Here is a 22,966-nt window from a genome sequence, read left to right as displayed (position 1 = left end):
CACTTGAGAATAAACACTAAACCCAAGTTAAGTAAATATAAACCCCAATACATAGGCAACCCAAAACTTTTGTGAAATTAAATCCACCTTCCATAATACTGGAAATAGTTGTTAACCCTTTTTTTCCCAGAAAGTTCAAAGTCTGTCTCAAACAATCTACTTGGAAGGGCTAACTCGTCCATACCAAACCTGAAGAATGAAAAGTAAGAGAGGCAAATAGTAAGGACGGTTCACACTGTAATAACAATATATAAATGAATTATGAGTCAAACATAATAAGAATGGCTAATGAATGGAAAGGCATATGATGTAAAAGTACGATTCCATGTAAAATGGAATAATGCAAACCTCATACTATTCCACTTAACATGACATATAACAACGAGATATACTGATACGAACATACGATGAAACATCTATGTATTGCAGATGCTATTCCACAAAATAATTGATATTTCTACACCATGAACTATGCACCGCAGAGACAAAACCCTCCAATTCAAGCATAACTTAGAATAAGAACATCAGAGAGGAAATCACAACCGACCACAAGTTGCAGCAAAGCAAAACACAATATCAAGTGATACTATCCTCAGTGGAATAGTTGTAAGGAATAAGTATACTATTACATTTCAAATGGAAACCAGATTCAAAATATCATACTATGTGTACCGACTGAGCATTTCTAAGAATTGATATTCCGCACATCTTCCCCTAAATTACTACACTACTTATTTCGCATCACCGTTATAAAGATCTGAGAAGAAATTTTAGTAACCAGAATCGACGGAGAAATACCGAGAACTTACGGGACTGTCAAAGATCTGAGAAGAATTGAGTTGGTGAAGTTGGAGAGGTTGGATGTGTTACTACCGCCGCCGAAACTGTAACGCAAAACCCAACCGCCGAACCCTAACGGCGAACACGATTAAGAGGGAGGACGACCGAGATGAAAATTGGATTGCAGGCAGAAGCGAGGCGTTGGAGCAGATCGTAGGCAGATAGACCTTTTGACTTCGAGAAATTACTGAAGAAAGTGAGAAGGAAAAGATGTGAATAGGGTGAAGACACGATTTACCTTTGTACAGTTAAAAAATTAATTTTTTAATTAATTTTTGTAACAGGTGCACCCGGTTAATTAAAAGAGTAGTACCGTATTATTATGTATATATGACGCCGTGTACCTGTCCGTTAGGTAAAATAGCTACTCTGCCAATTACCGTTTTGTTCATTGCTATAGGCTCTAATTTCCCTTTATTTATCAGCGAAACATTTGTATTTTATATTAATCAGCTTAGTTCGTTAATATTTGGTGCGGTAAATGAAAGACAAACAATAACAAAGATCACCAAAGCCCGTCTAGCTCAGTTGGTAGAGCGCAAGGCTCTTAACCTTGTGGTCGTGGGTTCGAGCCCCACGGTGGGCGACTAGTTTTTCATTTGTTTTTAACTTTTTGTCGTAAATAATGTTCACTGCAGTTAGGCCTGAGACTTTTATCCGAGATCCGGATCCGATCCAAAAATTCGGATATCCGGATCCGGATAGTAAAATGTTAGATCCGTCAAAGCCGAATCCGGATCCGGATATCTTGATTTTTTAGTCCGGATATCCGGATCCGTAAATTTTATTAATAATTATTTCAAAATAGTAATATCTATATATAAAAACTAATTTTATTTAATAAATTTTCATTTTTATAATACTATATATAAATTTTATGTAAATTTTGTAATATTATACATAGAAATAATTAAAAACATTATTTATCTTTTTTTATTTTTAAATTATTGTTAATATTTTATATATATTAATATTATTTTTTATTTATTTTAAAGATCCAAATCCGGATATCCGCCGGATATTATAATTAGGGGTGTTCAATCCGGATATCTGTTCGGTTTCGGTTCGGTTTTTTTGGTTTTTCGGTTTATAAAAAATATCTACCATATTAAAACCATATTTAATATGGTTTGGTTCGGTTTATATACCGTCGGTTTTCGGTTTATTCGATTTTATACCAAAAAACCGTAAATATATTTATCTTTTAAAATATTTTGTGAATTTACTTTATAAGATTAGATATCGGCTTTAAATTTAATTATAACATGGCGATATTTTGGTTTTTAAATAATCTATTTTTTATTTTACTATTTAAATAATCAGTAAACATATTTATTTAATAACAGTAATAGTTTTATGAAATAAAAGTAAGAAATATCAGTAATCCATAATACTATTAAACAAAAAAGTAAAAAAATATGTTTTTTTTAATTTGATAAAAAAAATTTGAACTTAAAATAAAATATTAAATAACTAAAATAAACATTTAAGTAGGAAAATCATACCAATAAAATAAATTAGGTATATATTATTAATTATATTATATAACTTACATATACTTATACTTTATATTTTAATTGATCGGTTTATTCGGTTTGATCGGTTTATATACCAAACCATATCCTTATACCACGGTTTCTTAAAAATGACATCCATTCGGTATATTCGGTACTACCAAATCCAAATCATTTTTTCTATTTCGGTTCGGTTCAGTTTTAATTGGTTCGGTTTTACCAGATTGAACACCCCTAATTTTTAGAAAGATATCCGACACCCGGATATCCACGAACCCCGGATCCGGATAAAAATAGTAAAATTATGGATCCGCCGGATAAGGATCCGGATATCTTAAAATTGTCCGGATACCCGATCCGTCCCTGGCCTAACTGCAGTAACTTTTGACGGCAATAGTAAAGCTGTAAATTGGGGAAAGCTACCAAAAGAGATTTTTCCAAATGAAAAAGAACAAAAGTAGTAAGTGGGTGTGCCCACACTCTCTATCTTAGCGTGTGTACCGCTCATCTTTTAAGATTACATCACACAAACAAAAATAGGGAGATAGTATTGTGAAAAGAGAGAGCACTATCGTCAATTGAAGAACACAAATTTCCAAAAAAAATGAATCAAGTTGGAATCCAGAGGATGAGCTTTACTCTTCCTCATTGCCATACGTTTCTCTTTATTCTTTCAAACAAAAATCCTAAGTTTTTTTTTCAATCATCATCATTTAGTCTTAGGCTTCAGCTGCTGCGATGACAGGGGCTGGAGTAACACCACCGGTGGTTGGCCTGAATCAGATAAAACATAAATAAATGAGTTTCTGCACTCTTCACTTTTGAAGAAGGTATTGAGGGAAGGAAGAAAGGAAGTAATGAGAGAGAAGATCTTACAGGCCAACAAACACTTTGAAAGCATCATATAAACCCCATTGTGCTCCAGTCAATGTCCCTATCATCACAATTCTTAGAGGAAGCCCTCTGGTAAACAGTCCCACCATTCCAATCTTCTTCACCGCCTGCAACAACATTTCATCACATCAAAAGAATCAAATACTAATCCTATATAGTACAAACGAATAAACAGTTGTCAACATGTTAACTTACATCTCCAACGGTTGCTCCCTTAGCATTGTTTAGGAACGAAACAAGATTATCTGCGGGGTGAGAGACAATTGCACAGAACACTCCAGCAACATAACCTCCGGCAAAACTCACCCCGAGTTGCAGACCTTTGCTGCACTCGTGTTTTGGGTTGGGGATTGCGTACTTGTAGATCATCTCAACAATGGTCTCAAACGAAGCAAACTTCATCATTGTGTCTGTAACGAATCATGTATTATGTTTCATGACCAACTACAAAGAAAACATAAACTGTGCAAAAGGTTTCAAAATAGAGGACAAAACTTACAAGGAATCTGACGTCCCCAGAGTGGAGCAAGACCCTTATACAAGCTGCGAAAATAATAAAAAAATGTAGCAGACACAAATGGCTAGAGCAATAACAAGGGAGAGAACGTTATTTGTGTCCAGAAACTCACCCTCCGTATCCTTCGGACTTGACAAACTTAGGAAACCCATCGGACATTCCTCTAGCGAACCCAGGCTGTGTCTGAACACGGACCTTAACAGCTTCAAAAGGGCAAAGTGCAACATCGGCAATGACCTCAGCGGAAGCAGAACCAGCAAGGTAGATGAGGGTCTTGTATTTGGCAGCGAACTCAGGTCCAGCAAGATCGGAGTAGTACTTCTTAAAGAACTCGTAGAATCCAAACTTGCAAGCACCCTGAGCACTGTAACCCAACAGAGTAGGAACCCATCCACGGAAAAAGCCTTTGACTCCTTGCTCCTTCAGCAGAATCCCAAAACCAGACGAGATGCTCTTGTACTTGGCCGGATCAATCTGGTTAGCAATGTAATAACATCAAGACCAAAAGTGAATCAATCCACAAATACAAACGTCAAGTAAAATTCAGACAGAAGAGTCAACTAACCAGATCGAAATGTTTTGAATTATAGAAACAGCAAAAGGCTAAAACGCAGATCTCAACACGTGGATAAATGATCTATAAGGTTATTACAAACATACCTGCATATTGCACTTGACGAGATCGAGAGGGGTGACGGTCATGTGAGTCAGACCACAGCTGAGAACTCCGCCGAAGGTACACGCGGCGTAGAAGGCAGGCGAGTACATCTCGATCCCCTTCCCTGGCTCCGTGGGAGACGCAATTAGGAAACTCTTCCGAGACACCATCGTCGCGGCCGGAGATGAACGAGACTTCTCGAGAATGGGGGATGAGAACGCGGCGTTGGAATCGCGGAGAATAGATCTCGGAGATGAGGAGTAGAGGAAGCTGGGGATGAGAGAAGAAGTCTTGGGCGTTTCCATCGCGACGGAGGACGGAGATAAGATGAGAGCAATGTGTTTTGTTTCGATGTCCGATCTCACGCTGCCCCAGAAAGAAGACCAGTGCTGTTTATTACCTCATGAATCTCGTCTCTTTATTGGCCAATTAGATTCCGTTGGAATATACTTTGGAACAATTACGACAATACCAGCTATAATAATTTTTTATTCTCTAAAAATGTCATGGCCCATGAGCTTTTCAAAGGACGTAAAGTTCACGCCGTTGACCCATAAAAAAGGCATGTAACGATATTTTCTAATTTTGTTTGATTTATTTAGTTGAAAAAATCAGATTCCGTTGGAACAAGGCATATACTTTGCATTACTTTACTAAAATGCCATTCGTAATAGATTTTTCTGTTAGGTGGCCCATGGGCTTTTCAAGGGCTGCGTACACACCGTTGTTGACCCATTAAAAGGCATGTAACGACATTTTCGTAAAAACCTCTTAAAACCCTAATCCTCCTACGAAGAAGAAGAGAACCTCTCGCCGTCGCCGATGTAAGTCCGTAGCTTAGGTTTAAAGTTGTTGCTTGTATAGTAATCCTTACAGAGACTAGGTTTGATTGAAGCTCTGTTTCTTCGAACTTGAACTAGTGTGCGAATCTTATACTTACTCTTTTGATTACAGAGAGTTTGTGGAATTGAGCGATGAGTACGTTATCACAGAACGCTCCGACGAGCAAGGCTAGAAGAGAAGAGACCGAAGATGACGTAAGGGCCAAGAGAAGGAAGATGGAGGAAGAGAAGCAAAGAGAGTCTGAGCAGGTTGAAATGAAAAAGCTTGAGAATTTGTTGTTTGGATCACTCTACAACCCTGTTTCGTTTGGTAAGAGAGAAGGAGATGTGGAAGGGTCTGATCTGTTTCGTGTAGATCGTTCTGCTGCGAGGCAAACTCCAGATTCTGAAGATGATGATGAACAAGATTCTGATGAAGAGAGAGTTATTAGGAAGGGAGAAGCTGCTTGGGAGGATGAAGAAGAGAAAGAGATTAATATTAACATAGCTAGTGTTAACCGTCTGAGGAAGCTGAGGAAAGAGGAGGATGAGGGATTGATCTCTGGCTCTGAGTACATTGCTAGGCTGAGAGCTCATCACGCTAAGCTTAACCCTGGAACTGATTGGGCTAGGACTGATTCTCAAATCACTGATGGAGATTCCTCAGATGATGATGGAGGAGAAGGTGGTGATGATGATGATATTCTCAGAACAAACGAAGATCTTGTGGTGAAGTCTGGTGGCTCCAAGCTCTGTTCTGGTCTTCTTGAGTATTCAGAACACGCGGATGCCAACATAGCAGACCCTTCAGACGCTCCGATTAACTCTGTCCAGTTCCATCAAAACGCTCAGCTTCTCCTCACCGCTGGCAACGATAGAAGGCTGAGGTTTTTCCAGATCGATGGGAAGAGGAACACCAAGATACAGAGCATCTTTCTCGAGGACTGTCCCATTCACAAAGCTGCTTTCTTGCCCAACGGATCTCAGGTGATTGTCTCTGGAAGGAGGAAGTACTTTTACAGCTTTGATTTGGAGAACGCGAAGTTCGACAAGATTGGCCCATTGGTTGGTAGAGAGGAGAAGAGCTTGGAGAGTTTCGAAGTGTCGCAAGACTCCAAGACCGTAGCCTTCATGGGAAACGGAGGCTACATCTTGCTTGTGTCCACAAAGACCAAAGAGCTTACGGGAACGTTGAAGATGAACGGTTCAGTGAGGTCCTTAGCGTTCAGTGACGACGGGAAGCAGCTGCTGAGCTCAGGAGGGGATGGACAAGTCTATGTCTGGGATCTTAGAACGATGAAGTGTTTATACAAAGGTGTGGATGAAGGGAGCACGTGTGGGACTTCGCTTTGCAGCTCACCTAACGGAGCTTTGTTTGCCTCTGGGACTGATAGAGGGATCGTGAACATCTACAAGAAGGCTGAGTTTTTGGGAGGCAAAAGGAAGCCGATAAAGACGGTGGACAATCTCACTTCGGAGATTGATTTCTTGAAGTTCAACCATGATGGTCAGATTCTAGCTATAATCTCGAGGATGAATAAAGACAGTGTGAAGCTTGTCCATGTTCCGTCTCTAACCGTCTTCTCAAACTGGCCGCCGCCAAATAAACAGATGAATTACCCTCGCTGCTTGGACTTCAGCCCTGGAAGTGGCTTCATGGCTATGGGAAACGCTAGTGGAAAAGTTTTGCTTTACAAACTGAATCATTACATGAATGCTTGAAGTGTGTCCTTGGCGATGGGCAGTTTTTGAGATTGTTGTTGTGTTTTCCTTTTGTCTCATTACTCTTCTGTTATCAGTTATCCTTTACAACATTTTTCCATCAATGGAATATTTTCTTTCATGATATAATTGGAACTGAGTGGGGCAAGTCTTTTCTCACGCTATGTTAATGTCTACTATTTTGATATCTAAAGTAAGTGCTGGAGAAGAAGTAAGATGTTGTCATTGTTTCAGAAATCATCACTCATATTAGAGAAGGTGAGTGAGAGTTGGCTACAGTCTTATTGTGCATCTAATTTTAAAACTCTGTTGCTACATGTCTGTGTGAATACTGATGAATATAGTATTTTTTTTTTTTTTGTAACTTATGAATATAGTATTGTTATGGTTTGGTTTTATAATGAGTGGAAAATGTGTTTTGTCAGGTAAACATTTCATTGATAGTGAATGATGAAGAGGCAGAGCAATGTTTGAGAGGTCTTCACTCTGCGTACTTTAAGACATCTTTTTAATGCAACACAAAGCTAACAATGTGTGTTAAGATATAAATCGGCTTTAGTTTATTCACCAAAATCTAAAACTGATGAAGGGACATATAACTCTTCGGACTCACTTAAACTACTATACCATGTTCTAATGAGCATCCTTTCTTTTTTATTTAAATAAATAAACAAAAGAATTCAGAAATGTGATAAGATAGATGTAAAATATTAATAATGTTAGGAACTTTATTCGTATGGAATCGATGAGAGGTGGTGACTCAGTGATAGCAGATTGGTACCTGCAAATTTCATTGTGCTGACAACGTTTATTCATATTATGTTTTGGGGGTGGAAGGGTTGGTCAAACATGAGAAACTAGAAGGCAGAAGCATGCATATGATGGAAGCCAAAAAGGCATGTGAATTCAACCTTCTTCCAGACTTTTAGTGAACTTATCTACAATTAAAGTCTACATTATATGAATTATGCAGTTTTATTTAAAAGAAATCACTACTTTTGATTTACCATATATAAATATAAAGATGTTAGCAAGAACACATGGCAACTTGTAGTTTCCATACATCAAGAACACTGATATTCCTGATGTTAGCTACTAGCTAGCAAGTAAATGCTGGTTGCAACTATATCAAAATTAGTAGTGCTTCTTTTTTCAAAGAAAAGGTCATTCCAAGCATATTGATGACTCCTTTATTTCTATTTTTGTATGATTTTTTGCGTAATTTATATATCCTCCACTGAACCTAGGATAAATGATTACACAAAATTCGACCCTGATTACATATTCCACTCATATAAATGTATTTGCATATATCGATGCCCTACTTGGATTGCGTTCCAAACAAAATATTCCAATTTCTTTATGATCATATTGATAATTATATTTTGTGTAGCTTGTTTAAATAGATTGATCAGAGAATCCAAGCATAAAAATGGAATATATTGGAAAACCACCGGCCATATCTAAACATTCGACCTCATCTCAATGTTACGACTTGCTCACATAATGTTGGCAGCGTCAAAGTTTTTATTCGGCGCTGTCTATAAATCACAGTAAATCATATTTTATTCACATCTACGTAGATAGTAGACCATTTTTGAAGACATAACTAGCTAGTGTAACTGTATAATTAAAGACGTTATTGCGGTAATAGCCGACACGAATGATATAATATCTATTACCAACAATTCCTTTATTCTTTTACCAAAAAAAAAAAATCCTTTATTCTATTAACCTAATTAACTGAAAATATCAAAAATATTCCACACTTCATATTGTTTAAAAACGCTGATAAACATATTTAAACTTTAGTAAATATCATATTATTATAAAAAGCTAAACTACCATGGCTATCAGTTATCACATCAGTTACTTTGTTCTCATTTGGAATATAGAATAAATAAATAACAAAATGTACAAATCAAATGAAGAGCTCACCTTCTGTAAATAGTCTGCATGCATCTTACTCTTTTCAACATCCCAACCAACTCACACACCTCACCTTCTATATATATCTCTCTAACTAAGAAAGACAAAATGCAATACAAATCCGAAACTCGGGACTCGCTTTCCTATAATAAGATGAACAACATGGGAGTCTTTCCATCGGAGACTCTTGTTAGGATTGAGTCCATGGCTGCAGAAAATGCGGTGGTTATATTCAGCATGAGCACTTGCTCCATGTGCCACGCCATGAAGCGTCTCTTCCGCGGAATGGGAGTCAGCCCTGCCGTCCATGAGCTCGACCTCCACCCTTATGGCGTCGATATCCACCGAGCCCTTCTTCGTCTCCTTGGCTGCTCCAGCCCCACTTCTCCGGGGGCACTTCCGGTGGTATTCATCGGTAGGAAGATGATAGGATCAATGGAGAGAGTGATGGCTTCACATATCAACGGCTCACTCGTCCCTCTTCTCAAAGATGCTGGTGCTCTCTGGCTCTGACCCCATGTCCACAGTTCACCTTCTCCGTTTTCTTTTCCTTTTCCTTGCTTGTTACTTTTTTGGTTTCAAAGAACACAAAAGATGAGGTTAATCTTAGTGTTGAATTAGAGACTTGAGGGGAGAAGAGTGCGTTTGTTTTAAGCTTAGCTCTTTAATTTGTCTCTCTTAATCACACAAGTATATAATATAGTAATCACTGTCTCTGGATAGCGTTCTATATATACCATCTCTGGTTTTACAGCTCTCAATGTTGAATTGCAAATAATGGCCAAATTAAGACAAGAGCAAGGTCTTTTCACTACCCAAATCTCAACCGTAATAACTGTTAACTGCAGGTAAATTACTGCCTTTTTTTTGTTTAAATCAGGTAAATAACTGCCTTAGTGGTCCACATTCCATAGTACGGACACCCGCCAAAAAAAAAAGCTGTGATTTGACCCGACCGTTGCGTCAAAGATGAGATGATACCTGATCCAATAGCTTCACAGATTTGCTTCTCTTCGGTACTTCAAGCCTTCAACCTTTACATCAATAACACTTTTAATCATGAAAAAGACCCACCTAAACCACATGTACCGTAAGAAAATATTATTCATTTGAATAATTCTTACATAGACTTGTAATGTATACCCAGACAACTCCATTACAGTCTAGGGTATAGGATCTGGTCTACACATAATAAATTTGCCTATCGGTGTAGCTATGAGAGCTCAAGTGCTCGAATAAACGGAAGAATGGAATCAGGATCAGATGATGAACAGAAAGACGCCGAAAGGTCCGAACAAATGGTGTGAACAAGAGATGGAGACACCTCTTTGATCCATTTCATATGTTTGATTCCAACCTCAACCTCTTTCGCATCAGCCACACATTTCAACAACACTACATGTGCACTTGTGTGTTCCAAATGTTCTCTCTCGCGCAGCAGCTGAGACGCCTCACCAAAATGGCCTACACGCATAATACACCAAACGAATCAATCACAAACTTGACTTGCAAGGCAACTAAACGTAACATAGATGACACATATACTTGTTCTCTCACCGTTGCTGCATAGATTTAAAACAAACGTGATCAATACCCTTCTCGCAACTATTTGATCCCTCTCCATACACTTTCTGAAGACTTCCAAAGCATCCTCAAGTTTTGTATCCTTGCATAGGCCTTCGATGAGAGACGTATAAATTGTTTCATCTGGTTCTATCCCTTTCTCAAGCATCTTCCGAAACAGCCTCAAAGACTCATCTACCTCGCCTTCCTCCGACAATTTCTTGATAAGTACATTATAAGTCGTCAGATTCATTCTGCATCCCTCTACGAACATCTCATCCCACAGCTTCTTTGCTGGCCGGATCATTTCCGCTTTGCAACAAGCTTCGATGAGAGCGTTATAGAGTGAAACGTCTGGATCAAGTCCTTTCTTCTTCATCTCGTGCAGAGCACTGTACCCTTCTCTGACTCTCCCGGCCTTGCACAAGAACGATATCATCAGACTGTAACTCTCAGGCTCTGAAAAATAAGCTCTGCTTGACAAAACCTCATAAGCCTTTACCAAAAGGTCCCCCTTCTCGTGCCTGCAAAGATTCTTACTCAATTTGCTCAGAGTCCGAATCGCAGGCAGTTTCCCTGTGTTTACCACCATGTAATTCAAGAATCCAACAGCAGAATCTGGATCAACCGCAGAGACTGATCCAATCAACGCGTCTAGGACATCACTATCAATGGGGAAGTTTCCACTCACAATCACCTCACCCACTTCCTTAGCCTCAACCAAACGTTTAGCAGAGATCAAATCCAAGATAAAATCTCTGTAATCACTGCTCCTAGGTGCTACTCCAAGCTTTCTCTTCTTCTTTAAAACAACCTGTCTCTCGTACAGATTCCCAGTCGCTACAAACGCTTCAGCTATGATTCTATACGCCATAAAATCCGGTTTGCAATCAATGTTTCTTAGGTCTTCCAAAATGTAAAAAGCATCCATCTCTCTCGAACATTTACAAAGACCATGAAGAATCAAGAGCGCAATAATGGACCCATTGATGTTAAAGTTACTCTTTTTAACCTCACCCACAAGTCTCAATTGCTGATCCGTATCGAAACTCTTACAGAAGCTTCCTATATAAACACCAAAGCCAAGTGTATTGAGAGAAACACCTCTCTCACGCATTTTAACGAACAGTTTCTGAGCATAATCAGAATATCCATCAGACGTTAACGCAGCCAAGAGACGGTTGCACACATCGTGATGAACCTCCCGACCCGTCGAAAGAGCTTCTTCCAAAACCCAAAACGCGCTCTGAGCTTTCTTACCCAACAGAAGCGCGTCGATGAGGGAGCGATACACGGAGGGATCGAGGAGGATTCTCTGAGTTTTGACCTGTTTGAAGAGGGCGTCCATGGCGGAGAACTGTCGAGAGAGCGAGAGGGTTTTGAAGATGGAGTGGTAAGAGATGGAGTCGTGGGAGTAACCGGGCTGCTGGGCGGCCCAGTTGAAGAACCCGAGTGCTAAGGAGTGGTGGTTGAGGAGGAACGGGTCGATGACTCGAGAGACGAGCGAAGGGCTTATTGAGTGACGAAAGCCGAGACTGTGAAGAGTTTGTTCCATCGATGGACTCCATGTCCGAGGTGAGCGAGAGGTTGCGGAGACTTTGAGGAGCTCACGGCCGATCCTGACCGCGAGCTCCGCCGCAGGTCTCATGACAGATGACGTCACCATTTCCGGTCGCTGTCAAATTGGAGAGGAGAAGGAGGAGATATTAGTCATATTACTTAGTGAGCCAGCCCATTAGTTAGAACTCTAACTCATAGTGGCCCATGTTTGGCCCATATAAGATTAAAATCGGTAAGTGTAAATTACAGGGAGAAGTATGGCTGTTCAATATGGTAAAACCGAACCATAACGAACCGAACCGAACCGAAATAGACAATATAGTTTGGTTTTGGTAGATATCATATAAACCGAATAGATATAATTTTATAAAAATTGTAGGATTTGGATATGGTTTGGTATATAACCGATTAAACCGAATAAACCGAATAAAACCGATTAAAAGTAGAAACATGTAAATATGTATCTATTTTATAACAATACATGAAAATCTATTTGTTATATAAGTTAAATTTGTGTTAATAACTATTACCGTAATGTTATAGTAATAAAGAACCTTATATAATTTGTAAAACACTTGAACTATAATTAAATAACAATACATCGCAATTCAGACATCTTATTTTCTAAGTCTTTTTTTATCTTTTTGCTTTATTTTAGTATTCACTAAATTAATATGAAGATGATAAATTTGATGGAAAATAATTAATGGAAAATTTTCACAACTTTTTTCTTATCTATAAACAAACAGAGTTTCATGTTCAATCGAAAAAGCATGACCTTAATGAACACTAAATATGGAAGAGTGGAAAAACTTTTCTTTCATGTTTCTGTTTTGTTTCATATTTTTATTTTCAAAATTTCAGGTTCTGATTTTAATTATAGATTTGATGATTTTATTTGATGGTAGAAGCATTTTTACGTTTTTGTTCATTTATTTGAACATGTAATATATTTTTTATAAATGACTGTGTTGATAATATGACTCTAAAATTTATTTTATATGATCTCAAACTAAATAATTATATTTTTTGGTATAAAACCGAATAAACCGAAAACCGACGGTATATAAACCGAACCGAACCAAAGTAAATATGAATTTAGAATGATAGTTATATTTTACTAACCGAAATACCGAAAACCGAAAAAAACCGAACCTAAACCGAACCGATATCCGGATTGAACACCTAGGGAGAAGTTTTACTTATTTACTCGGTAGGAATGGCAAACTCTCCCTAGCAGTCACTATCAGAATCAAATCTTTTTTGATAACTTCACAGATTGGTGTAGGAGGGGGGCTCATGAGTCATGACCCACTACAGATGAAGACAGTAGAGAAAAATAATAGAAAAGGCGATTATTTTTTTTATTGTTGATCTTTCTATTATGTATATCATCAACAACATGGGAACAAAGGAAAGTGAAACTGTTGGATATTATACCAAAAGAAGATATGATTGGGGAAACTGACAAAGAAGAGAATCGGCTTATCAAGTGTCCACGTGAATTTTGACACAAGTCCATCACATTCTCAAAGAGATATATATAATGGAGTGGGAGCAGTGGAAGTGACTCGAGATTGCAAAACTTAGCATTTGTAAGTTTGTTTAATTCTGGAACATTGGTCCCATACCTCATAACTAACTACTTCTGTTTGTTCCTATCTTTCAACCCCCAGATGCTTCTTTCCTCTTTTAATCCTACTTAACCACCCTTTTGCTTTCTCATTTTTATTTTGTTCCCTCATCCTTGTCTTTGTTCCCGCTAATCTAATCAAATCAATTCTAATCTAATCTGCATTGACTGTCTATGGTGTTTCACACAGACGCCTAAGTGTTTACGGTTCAGTTTCTACCAAGTTCCTACTTGCATCTACCAAAACAATGTGCTTCTACGGCTAAGGAACCAGGTATAGGATATATTTAATAAAGGCGACAAATCCCATTACATTACCAATAGTAATATTACAACGCAAACTAAACATTGCTGCAGAAATACAGTACCTGATGTCGTGGACGGCTTCACTTGTCTAAATCAACTAGTACGAAAAGCAGTCGTTGTTGTTCTGTCACAGAGCTTCCATAGGCTTCCTGGAAAAAGCACTCTTTCTTTACTTTTCTGCACAACAGTAGTCATATATATATGCCTTTTCTTCTTGTCAGAGACGGCCAAATCTACAAAAGCAGAACGAAACAGTACTTTTTTCCATTGGAAACTATTTGAACATAATGCAGTTTCAATCACTCTTAAAAGGAGCCAGCATTGATTCTTCTTTCAAATAAAAAACTAAATAAATCTCTCTGGAAAGCAGCACAGTGTACAACAAAGTTTACTGTTCTTCTATGACTAACACAGAAGAGTTTATACCATCCAGTCACGTTGGCTATGTATCTAAATTGCAAACATAATGCATATTCCCTTCTAGCGTATACATGAGATGGTTTGATAATTTTTATCGAAATTTGCAGCAAAGAATTTCTACAAAACACAAAGCAATAGAAATATTCATTTTGCATCCAATATTTATGTATATCTTATTAACAAAACGACTCGTTAATATAATATCGATGGCTCATGAACGCCACAAAAATCCACAACGTTTATGTATAGAAACTCAATTCAAGATCAAATTGTAATACCTGAGATGATAGATGATTGTAATTACGGATAGCTACTCCAATTCCGTGTCATGTAACCACAACAGTAGCCTCATGTCTGTAAGGGGCCTCCAACTTGTTCTTGATGTGATCTTGAAAGAGAACGGCCAACCAAAATTTTGTAGCTTTCTTGGTGTTGGTCTCCACTGTCATCAACCTAAAAGTCTTGAGGTACTGTTAGCAATAGCAACTAACTCACTGCTTTATCATGGGCTTTCAAGCAATCATGGTTCTCTATAAAAGTCACTTTCTCCTCTAGTATCGTGTGTCAGAACGAAAATGAAGGTACGTTCCATATCTACAAAAAATATCAACTAACTTGTGGCCAACACTTACCCATGCTTACTTTTTCTAACAGTTTTGGGGCTGGATACATCATAAGTCACGGGAGAACAGCAAAGAGCTATTGAAAGATGCTACAACTGGTAATTTAACCGTACTTCTCTAAATGCTTATTTTCCTGTCAAAATGTGTGGGAACAAGAATAGGAAGCGTGTTGAATTCTAGGAGAATAGCAATAGGACTTAGCAAGCATTTTTAGGGCCTAGTCATTAATTGTCTCACTACTTTAACATCCATTAGTACAAAATTAAACAACTGACCTGATAGAAGAGTAGGGTCATGTGCTCGTGTGTAAAATCATTGTGATGGGCGTCAATTTGCATGACACCAACTTTTTCTTGGCCATTGATTTTGTGAGTGAGAGCAGCTAAACCAGATCTCTCGTCTACTGCAACAAATCGACATCTTTCACTATTATTTGCGCAAATGCATTATCTTTTTCCCTCAGTAGCTGTCATCACTTTTTTGAAAGAAAATTAACAACTCTTCTCTTCAAATGTGAATCCTTTTCAGGTAACAGTCTTTTCCCCCTCTCAGCTCATCCGTCCCTTGAAAGCCAAGATGTTTACGCTGGAGCAAGTGCTGGCCCCAGATACAGCAAACAATTTAATCTGTTACAGGAAAGCTCCTTCGCAGGACTCAGTGAAGCGAGAAACAGTGATTTTTTTCATGGCTTTCTTGCCATTGGAACCCTCGGTGGAGAAACATTTCTGGATGAACCAGCAACACCAACATTTGGCATGTCATCTGGGGAACCAGCAACAGATAATGCAGAAGTGACAGAGAATGATCTGAAGCTCATTAGCAATGAATTGGAGAAGTTCCTTGAGGCTGAAGCTAAAGAAGGGCACAACCAACCATCAGGAAGGAACAGCGACACTAATACTATTGCATCTACCATTGAGGCCGCTGAGGGAGTAGATGCCGAAGAAGATGATCAGCCAATGAAGTTTCCGCTCCAAGAGTATCTTTTTGGCTCTCAAATCGAATCATCAGAAACAAAGGTTGCAGGGAAGAAGGAACGGGCATCACTTGGAGAACTGTTTCAGGCAACAGAGGTGCAAGATAAGCATTCAGAAAACAAGTATGAGGAGGAAAAGAAGAAAGCCAGTTCAACTCACAAGTCTGCAAAGCATTTTGTGAAGAAGGTACTTAAAAAGCTTCACCTATCCTCCAGGAGCCCTGACAGTGGTAAAACTGAAGTAGCTTCCACCAAGAAGAAGTTCCAAAAGGTATGATTTTTTTTTTCTCTGCTCTCTAAAACGCCTGCCTATACATGCAACATCTTGAAATATACAACATGTTGAAAGCATTTTCTAGAGCACTTCTATAATACTGTTGCAGAATTAGCTCTAGTGAAAAGCTTGCTTCTAACAAACTTGAATTTATTGTAAGTGCAGATAGCACAAGTTTTCCATAGGAAAGTATATCCAGAAGACTCCATAATGGAAAGCAAAATATACAGCAGCATGACAGAACCAAAAAACAGCAAAGCAAATTCTACTGGACTAATGTCCGAGAAGGTGAGACCATGTCACAAGACAAGTAAAAGATGGATCCAATATGAGCTAAGAAATTCACATTCATCTGGAAAAGGAGAACACTGGATCAAAACAGACGAAGACTGTAAGTGCACCTTCATACTACTGATATATTCATAAGCCCATTTATTTCAAAGCAAGAATGTGATTCTGGATCTTTACTTATACAAAAAAAATTTATACAATGCCATTTAGGCATGCACTAGTTTCTGCTTGTGGTCGAACCAGATAATAATCCAACATTGCTTTGCAGACTTCGTGTTGGAGCTGTAAGGGATGAGAAGAAACGCAAATTAAAAAGTGCGAGTGTGTTATGTCAGTTCATGCATGTGTGAATCGTGTGGTGTGATTATGTAAAATGTGTTCAAAACTTAGCGGGAATGTTCGTTATGCCCTTCTATGTAATAATAAATATTCACCGGGTTTTATAATTGCAGCAAGATATCTCATATCCATGGTTTGGCAAACTAAAATGAAGAGAAATCATTGTTGTCCGCATTGACTCAAATCCAGTTATACGTTTTGATCTCATAAGAGAAACATTGTATCTCTCTCAACTGATAAACCGTAACATGTCATTATCTCCTATACAAAAGAACGAGCGGCTCTCTAAACTCCATACAATAATAAATGTATGCGTGGGTAAAATCCTATATCACTTTTCTGCAAGAATACCAGAATAACCAAAAGTATCCGAGCCGAACCTGGTATGGACCTTCGGCAATAATGAATATCGAACTAAACTGGTGGACGCTCTGCAACAAGAACACCAGCTGATTCCATTCTCCATGACTGGTCGACCAAGGTTGCTAACTCTCTGCAGAAATATTTTATACAAAAAGCACGAGAGGTGAAAAGCAGTAGCAGCAATTGTTTAAGGGAGAAAAATTGGATTAATCCCATTAACAAGAGCTCAAACTGTTTTACTTAAAAAGGTCCATAACTAATACTTGAAAGAGAAGAAAATATGGGAGACGACTGTATAACAATAGCTCAAACAAGGTACATGTGTAGAGAAGGCGCTATGTTTATGAGAAAAAATATAAAAGAAAGTGTGCAAAATCATTAACACCGAAGCGAAGAGAAAGAAAAAACTGAGCATACCTTAGGTCATGACTTACAACAAGTAAAGTCAGTTCCTTCTTCAGGTGCTTCAAGAGCTTTGCAACATCCGCGCGTGCTTTCCAATCTGATTGCAGAGAAAAATCAAAAATGACATAGTATGAGAAACCGTTCATGGTTTTCATGCAAATGAAAAGAAAAATGAAGATCATATGCAGCGAGAACACCAAAGAGAAAAGAAGAAACATATTCTGTAAAGAACGACAAGCAAAAACACACAAGAGAGAGAAGAAGCAGGATCCGTCATACCAAGACCGGCGAGGGGCTCATCCAAAATCAATAAATCAGGAGTTTGCACCTACAAAAAGCATGACCACTTAGAACAGGTCAATTTTGCATACGTTAAAAAAACCTTTGGTCGCACCAATTGAATAGCTAGTGCAAGCCGACGCTTGTAGCCTCCACTTAGTAACTGGGGGTCTTTATCAAGTGGGATGCTGTCTAACCCAACCTAACAATTCAATAAGAAAGCAACTATAAGAGAGTATCACTGGACACAATATGACCATTGACCGAACCAGGAGGAGTGGGATACCCAATTAAAAGCTCGCTGGAGGTTTGAAGTCAGACGCTCCTTTAACTGCAAACTACCCTTTTGCCTTGGCCAACCAAAAGTAATTTCGTCAAGCACATTATCTGCCACAAAGAATCTGCCGCACACAAAACAAAAAAAAACTACACATCAATATCTTCTTGTCACTGATAAGATCAAACAAAAGGGTAATAATGACTACTAGTACCTCTCTGGAAACTGGAAAACGATGCCAACTTTTTCAGTGGGAAACAGCTCAGAATCCGCATTTGGTTGGCCATCATCCCCATATCTTTGGATACAAATGGAACCTGATGTTGGTTTGTTCAGCCCCGCAAGAAGCTGCAGAAGACAAGAAGGTAAAAAAATCCAAAATTTGTAAGATTAAAAACTGTGTATGATCGTGAAACAATGAACCTGCAGAAGGGTAGTTTTTCCACTCCCGCTCTTGCCAAAAATCAAGCCAAAGCTGGAGAAAGAATAGAAACGCAAAACTATTTGTTAGGCATGCTTATACACGCAGAGAAAGAAGCTAAATAGCTCAAAAGAGAGACAAGCAATAATGAGATAAAAGCAAAGAGAACCTCTTCTCACGGAGAGAAAGATTAACACCATTCAAAATATTCAACTCTGTTCCAGGTGGACGGTAGCATATATCCCTAACCTTCAAAACGCAATTCATAACAAACCCAAACGATTTAGAGAGGAAAATAAAAAATATTAAGCTGAATCAACTACATTCACTGAAAACAGAAAGAAGAATCATAGTGGAAAAAGACATTCACCCACCTCGAGGCATGAATAATCGCAAGAGATTACACTACGTTTCGTCGTCCTCCGAAATCTCAACCTAACAAAAACCCAACCAACAGTGAGAGAAATCAAAGTATGCGGTGAAGAAGATTTATGGAGTTCAGGAGTAATTGGCGTACGCTTGCTTCCAGCCAACTGCGCACGCTGGTGGTTCGCCGATACGGAAGACCGGCGCGAAGCTCGAAACCGTCGAAAGTAACATGGTCCACTATATAATAGCTCCGGTATGATCGGAAAATATTTGGCGGAAATTCTCAGTCCCGGTGAGTGTTCGTTACTTTTTTACCCTCCTACGCGATGGAGGAAATAGAGCCTTGGGCTTTTCAGGCAAATTTATTTTCTTTTAAGAGTCTGCATTGTTGGGCCTTCACAACAAAAAGCCCACTATCATGCCAGGCTTTTGTAAGCTTTATTTTATAAGAGAATATGCAATTGCCGCTGCAAAATAAGTACATGTTCAATCAAATTTCAGATACATATCAAGAAAAAAATCCCTTGGAAAAATGTCAGTTACAAGAGGTATAATTGGATATTATTGTGTTTCATTCACTTCCAACATTGCTCAAACGCTAAGACGTGAGAGATGGAGACAGACAACCAAAACAAAAATTCACAGCTAAGTAGTGTTGAAACCGGAGTCATACATCCACAACTCTTACCAAAACAGAAAAAACCTTCGTGTATGTATACAGAAAAGCACAACACACACACTAATTCTTGTCTTTTGGAACATCCTTCTCCGGAACCTTGGTTTCAATTTCCTTTGGTTTTGCTGACTGAGCTGCCCTGAAAAAAAAAAACCCACAATCAAACTCATCAGCCACTCACACACTCACTCACTTTGCTTTTGTGTTGCTATCTAATAACCAGCACTGAACCACACTCCTCTTTTGCACACTTAAACCACTGTCACCATCAAGTCATTACTACACTAATCAATTTTTCTTAATTTATCAAGTTACCAAATCTTAGAAACTGGTCACCCAAAGAAACTACGGTTTCGTTCTAATTATCTTTTTACAATACTTGGATACGAATTCAATCAAAGATTGCTCTGAAATCTATCAGCGCACTAAGCTCGCTGAGAAAAAATTACAAAATCATAATCCCTAAACAAACAACTTCGTGAAAGTAAAATTAAAAAAAAAAAAGAATCGTGATCGAGAGAAAGATGGCTAACTTGGAGGCGGCGGAAGATTCCTCTTCGAGCCAGTTGCGGATGTGCTTGACGTTGCGCCTCAAGACGGTGGCAGATTGCTTGACGTCGCCCTTCAGTAGCATCACAACGGCGCCTACTCCGGCCACCGTCAGTATGAAATTCGTCAAACCCATTATAGTATTTCGATTCCCAAGAATCAGATTCGAAGATCGCAGGCCAGTGGGGACGCTAGGGATTTTAAGAGGAGGGTTTATGGTGAAATCGTTCCTTGATCGTGAATTCGTGATTCGCCTCTTTCTATGGGCCGTCATTTTGCAAATATATGGACCCTTTAAGATTATTAAAAGCCCAAATCACCAGCCGATTTTCTTTTCTTTTTTCGTTAAAAGCTTTAGTGGGCCAATGGTTGTATTTTAATGGATTCGAAAATCCAAACTAAATCTAGTGTTATTAGTTTTATGATTTTCAAATCTCTATTAAAATAATATGTTATTGGTTTAATGATTCATAAATTTTATATCAAATTAAATGTTATTCGATCGTAAGGATTTACTGATAAATTTGATTTTATAATGGATTTGAATAGATTTGTTTGAATTTTTTTGTTAAAAATACAAAGACTCAAATCCGAGGAAAACTTCCGGATTTGTATATTTTACTTGAATTTATAAATACTACATAAATTTCTAAATCAATCAAAATATATAAACCTTTACTAAGTGATGAAATGGTGATGTGATGTTGAGTTCAAAAATAACAAAACAAATTGATAATGATCTACTATGTTTGACGTGACGATAACTTGTTCCGATTGAGCGCAAGTTTGTGGCGAGAGGTACTTATCAATTCACTTATATATTGCTTCTCCATGAAGATATATATCATATATTCATATGTTGTTTTCAACATTTCATAATAACAATTTTCATCAAGTAGTTTGTCAATACTATATATCTTAATATTATAATACTTTGTTAATTAGCCTTGAAGAATGGAATATCCGTAGTCATAGATATATTTAGATTCTAATTTATGAAAAGAATTGTCAGTTCTCGTCCATGCATGATGATTCATATATAAGAAAATGAAATCATATGATTGTAGAAGGTACTAATACTAATAGTAGTTCAAAAAAAGGTACTAATAAAACAACAAGGAAGAGAACACTTAAAGGGAATTAGAAATCAAAGCTGATGATTCGGATATAAAATTAAGGATGCAGCTAGCATTGAGGGACACGGCAATGTTAAATTGATTAGGAAGCGTATATGTGGATATGAAGAGCGATAAGGGAGACTGTGATGCATGCAAAGAAGATAAGAGTGTGGATGACTATAGCTGCGCCGCTTGTCTGAAATCCGCCAAACTCAACCGCTTTGGTCTTCCCAGGAAGCTGGAACAGTACTCCGGGCGTCAATATGATGAACAGAATCACCGACATTAACACTGGTCCCCAGTTCAACGCCATCGTCTCGGTATCTTAAAACAATCCGGTTAATATGTATGGTAAATTCAAGAGTTCGTTGTAAAAGCTACGGGCTATAGCTAGTGTATGTACGTTGTTTTATAGGATGCTTGTGCGAAGAATGAGAGATTGTAATGAAACATAAGCTTGATCAACCGAACGAATTTAGAAGTTTGCAAGGTGAAGAAAAGAACCATTCTCTGCAGTATCAAAACTATAAAATTATACTATTGTCACACCATATATTGATTGTTGGGTATGCTAAGAATCTGATTCGATCTCGTGGGTATGTAGTATCTCTTGTTTTTTTCTGTTTGTTAGAAGAGACACTTTGTCTCTTTTCTTTTATTGCAAGAGACATTTGGCCTTTGAGCACTGAGTTTCTGTCTTTATCAATGAATTCATCGTAAGTATATTTCTATAAATGTCTAGAAAATTAGTTTTTACTATAGAAATAGCGGTTACTCCTAGTTCATTTGGACACAACATCAAATGGATAAGTTGTTCGAATTTCTAGGAGTCGACATTATATGCCAGAAAAAAATATAGATGGGCCCTGTTCGTTTCAGAACCGCTGCCGCAGCGACAGAAAATATAACAGTGATTCTATTAATTAATGGAGCGAAACGTGGGTGACGGAGCTATTTAGTGTCGCAGCGACAGATCTATTACAAACAAGAGACGTCGCTGAAAAAATTGGCGTCCATAAAAGACGTCACGGAGTTATCCGGAGATCACTTCCAGCGACTATTTCTGTTCCACCATAGCTACTTCGCTCTTCATTAGTGTTAATTTTCTGGTCGCTGCCGCACCTATTCAGTAACGAACAGGGCCATGATACAATCAATTCTTGTCCATAAAAATTGATAACTTATCCATATTAGGGTCGAGCCGCTCATATATGTATTTTATTACGCAAGTTAAACGAACGTGTTTATTTTATTTGTTGCGACGAATATTCAATAACATATTGGACTAATCTAAATATATACATATTTCTTTCATATAAATACACGTGAAAACGACTCTTCACCGAATAATTGATTTGCAAATGCGATTCTTGACAAGAAAACGTACAAGTGTATGACCAAATAAACCAATAATATTCATTACTTGAACACACTCGTGTTCTGTTGCAAATAGGACATCAGACCATCTGCATTCGACCTTCAATGAAGTTCACACTTTTTCCAAAAAAAAATATATTAAAATATTTTCTTTTTCGTGAGCTCAGCTCCTACAGGTTTAGTGGGATGAACCTGGTTCATCACTGTATTGCGGGCCCCACGCTACGTGGTGGTCCGCGATTGGTCTGCTTA

The 22,966-nt window shown here is 38.1% G+C and overlaps 8 protein-coding genes, 1 long non-coding RNA gene and 1 other non-coding gene across 12 annotated transcripts; 4 read left to right on the top strand and 6 right to left on the bottom strand.

Annotated features, from left to right (window-relative positions):
- The first annotated feature begins 1,353 nt into the window (after positions 1-1,353).
- On the top strand, positions 1,354-1,426 carry TRNAK-CUU. The gene has a single exon. It is a non-coding gene; the product is annotated as a tRNA-Lys (tRNA).
- Positions 1,427-2,771: 1,345 nt separating this feature from the next.
- Positions 2,772-4,866, bottom strand: LOC106372245 (mitochondrial phosphate carrier protein 3, mitochondrial). Its single transcript, XM_048769202.1, has 6 exons — positions 4,426-4,866; positions 3,878-4,239; positions 3,748-3,791; positions 3,444-3,658; positions 3,231-3,355; positions 2,772-3,128 (listed from the first exon to the last, which is right to left on the bottom strand). Exons 1-6 carry the CDS (start codon positions 4,726-4,728, stop codon positions 3,074-3,076), a joined length of 1,104 nt encoding a protein of 367 aa, XP_048625159.1. The 5' UTR covers positions 4,729-4,866; the 3' UTR covers positions 2,772-3,073.
- Positions 4,867-5,080: 214 nt separating this feature from the next.
- LOC106372243 (U3 small nucleolar RNA-associated protein 18 homolog) lies at positions 5,081-7,095 on the top strand. Its single transcript, XM_048769201.1, has 2 exons — positions 5,081-5,247; positions 5,378-7,095. Exon 2 carries the CDS (start codon positions 5,398-5,400, stop codon positions 6,964-6,966), a length of 1,569 nt encoding a protein of 522 aa, XP_048625158.1. The 5' UTR covers positions 5,081-5,247; positions 5,378-5,397; the 3' UTR covers positions 6,967-7,095.
- Positions 7,096-8,910: 1,815 nt separating this feature from the next.
- On the top strand, positions 8,911-9,459 carry LOC106372242 (glutaredoxin-C8-like). Its single transcript, XM_048769200.1, has one exon. It carries the CDS (start codon positions 8,923-8,925, stop codon positions 9,406-9,408), a length of 486 nt encoding a protein of 161 aa, XP_048625157.1. The 5' UTR covers positions 8,911-8,922; the 3' UTR covers positions 9,409-9,459.
- LOC106372241 (pentatricopeptide repeat-containing protein At5g14080-like) lies at positions 9,231-12,178 on the bottom strand. 3 transcript variants are annotated; one of them, XR_007329054.1, is made up of 4 exons: positions 10,453-12,178; positions 10,020-10,359; positions 9,877-9,929; positions 9,231-9,462 (listed from the first exon to the last, which is right to left on the bottom strand). XR_007329054.1 is itself a non-coding variant. In XM_048769199.1 (2 exons), exons 1-2 carry the CDS (start codon positions 12,122-12,124, stop codon positions 10,109-10,111), a joined length of 1,923 nt encoding a protein of 640 aa, XP_048625156.1. In that variant the 5' UTR covers positions 12,125-12,178; the 3' UTR covers positions 9,982-10,108. The 3 variants fall into 3 exon arrangements, 1 of the variants encoding a protein (XP_048625156.1); XR_007329053.1 differs by lacking the exon at positions 9,231-9,462 and having other exon boundaries at positions 9,639-9,929; XM_048769199.1 differs by lacking the exons at positions 9,231-9,462; positions 9,877-9,929 and having other exon boundaries at positions 9,982-10,359.
- Positions 12,179-13,743: 1,565 nt separating this feature from the next.
- On the bottom strand, positions 13,744-15,534 carry LOC125593121. The gene is made up of 3 exons (XR_007329052.1): positions 15,276-15,534; positions 14,656-15,133; positions 13,744-14,190 (listed from the first exon to the last, which is right to left on the bottom strand). It is a non-coding gene; the product is annotated as an uncharacterized LOC125593121 (long non-coding RNA).
- Positions 14,875-17,054, top strand: LOC125593120 (protein LAZY 1-like). Its single transcript, XM_048769198.1, has 5 exons — positions 14,875-14,958; positions 15,032-15,098; positions 15,529-16,247; positions 16,416-16,641; positions 16,810-17,054. Exons 1-5 carry the CDS (start codon positions 14,953-14,955, stop codon positions 16,827-16,829), a joined length of 1,038 nt encoding a protein of 345 aa, XP_048625155.1. The 5' UTR covers positions 14,875-14,952; the 3' UTR covers positions 16,830-17,054.
- LOC106416469 (ABC transporter I family member 11, chloroplastic) lies at positions 16,560-19,350 on the bottom strand. Its single transcript, XM_013857360.3, has 11 exons — positions 19,143-19,350; positions 19,000-19,060; positions 18,795-18,874; positions 18,628-18,679; positions 18,419-18,552; positions 18,214-18,328; positions 18,043-18,129; positions 17,928-17,976; positions 17,661-17,745; positions 17,261-17,373; positions 16,560-16,823 (listed from the first exon to the last, which is right to left on the bottom strand). The coding sequence occupies exons 1-10, from the start codon at positions 19,223-19,225 to the stop codon at positions 17,295-17,297; spliced, it is 825 nt and encodes a 274-aa protein (XP_013712814.1). The 5' UTR covers positions 19,226-19,350; the 3' UTR covers positions 16,560-16,823; positions 17,261-17,294.
- Positions 19,351-19,477: 127 nt separating this feature from the next.
- On the bottom strand, positions 19,478-20,508 carry LOC106417620. The gene is made up of 2 exons (XM_013858399.3): positions 20,204-20,508; positions 19,478-19,809 (listed from the first exon to the last, which is right to left on the bottom strand). The coding sequence occupies exons 1-2, from the start codon at positions 20,491-20,493 to the stop codon at positions 19,734-19,736; spliced, it is 366 nt and encodes a 121-aa protein (XP_013713853.1). The 5' UTR covers positions 20,494-20,508; the 3' UTR covers positions 19,478-19,733.
- Positions 20,509-20,569: 61 nt separating this feature from the next.
- On the bottom strand, positions 20,570-21,916 carry LOC106417926. Its single transcript, XM_013858638.3, has one exon. It carries the CDS (start codon positions 21,648-21,650, stop codon positions 21,438-21,440), a length of 213 nt encoding a protein of 70 aa, XP_013714092.1. The 5' UTR covers positions 21,651-21,916; the 3' UTR covers positions 20,570-21,437.
- Between the last annotated feature and the right edge of the window lie 1,050 nt (positions 21,917-22,966).

This window comes from Brassica napus, chromosome C9 (assembly GCF_020379485.1).
Source record: "Brassica napus cultivar Da-Ae chromosome C9, Da-Ae, whole genome shotgun sequence".
NCBI classification, from domain to species: domain Eukaryota; kingdom Viridiplantae; phylum Streptophyta; class Magnoliopsida; order Brassicales; family Brassicaceae; genus Brassica; species Brassica napus.
Note: the sequence above shows the minus strand (reverse complement) of the source record. Positions and strands in the feature narration are given on the sequence as shown.

What these genes read in the sequence shown, in the direction of transcription:
- LOC106372245 (XM_048769202.1), bottom strand. Translation starts at nt 4,728, where the DNA reads ATGGAAACGCCCAAGACTTCTTCTCTCATCCCCAGCTTCCTCTACTCC. An exon ending in AAGTCCGAAGGATACGGAGG is followed by an intron (nt 3,792 to 3,877) that starts GTGAGTTTCTGG and finishes TTATTTTCGCAG; the next exon opens with CTTGTATAAGGGTCTTGCTC. An exon ending in CTGGGGACGTCAGATTCCTT is followed by an intron (nt 3,659 to 3,747) that starts GTAAGTTTTGTC and finishes GATTCGTTACAG; the next exon opens with ACACAATGATGAAGTTTGCT.
- LOC106372243 (XM_048769201.1), top strand. Translation starts at nt 5,398, where the DNA reads ATGAGTACGTTATCACAGAACGCTCCGACGAGCAAGGCTAGAAGAGAA.
- LOC106372242 (XM_048769200.1), top strand. Translation starts at nt 8,923, where the DNA reads ATGCATCTTACTCTTTTCAACATCCCAACCAACTCACACACCTCACCT.
- LOC106372241 (XM_048769199.1), bottom strand. Translation starts at nt 12,124, where the DNA reads ATGGTGACGTCATCTGTCATGAGACCTGCGGCGGAGCTCGCGGTCAGG. An exon ending in TTTAAATCTATGCAGCAACG is followed by an intron (nt 10,360 to 10,452) that starts GTGAGAGAACAA and finishes TTATGCGTGTAG; the next exon opens with GCCATTTTGGTGAGGCGTCT.
- LOC125593120 (XM_048769198.1), top strand. An exon ending in ATTGAAAGATGCTACAACTG is followed by an intron (nt 15,099 to 15,528) that starts GTAATTTAACCG and finishes AATCCTTTTCAG; the next exon opens with GTAACAGTCTTTTCCCCCTC. An exon ending in CCAAGAAGAAGTTCCAAAAG is followed by an intron (nt 16,248 to 16,415) that starts GTATGATTTTTT and finishes TTGTAAGTGCAG; the next exon opens with ATAGCACAAGTTTTCCATAG.
- LOC106416469 (XM_013857360.3), bottom strand. Translation starts at nt 19,225, where the DNA reads ATGTTACTTTCGACGGTTTCGAGCTTCGCGCCGGTCTTCCGTATCGGC. An exon ending in GCAGTTGGCTGGAAGCAAGC is followed by an intron (nt 19,061 to 19,142) that starts GTACGCCAATTA and finishes GGTTTTTGTTAG; the next exon opens with GTTGAGATTTCGGAGGACGA. An exon ending in GAAAAACTACCCTTCTGCAG is followed by an intron (nt 18,553 to 18,627) that starts GTTCATTGTTTC and finishes TGTCTTCTGCAG; the next exon opens with CTTCTTGCGGGGCTGAACAA.
- LOC106417620 (XM_013858399.3), bottom strand. Translation starts at nt 20,493, where the DNA reads ATGACGGCCCATAGAAAGAGGCGAATCACGAATTCACGATCAAGGAAC. An exon ending in GAATCTTCCGCCGCCTCCAA is followed by an intron (nt 19,810 to 20,203) that starts GTTAGCCATCTT and finishes TTTTTTTTTCAG; the next exon opens with GGCAGCTCAGTCAGCAAAAC.
- LOC106417926 (XM_013858638.3), bottom strand. Translation starts at nt 21,650, where the DNA reads ATGGCGTTGAACTGGGGACCAGTGTTAATGTCGGTGATTCTGTTCATC.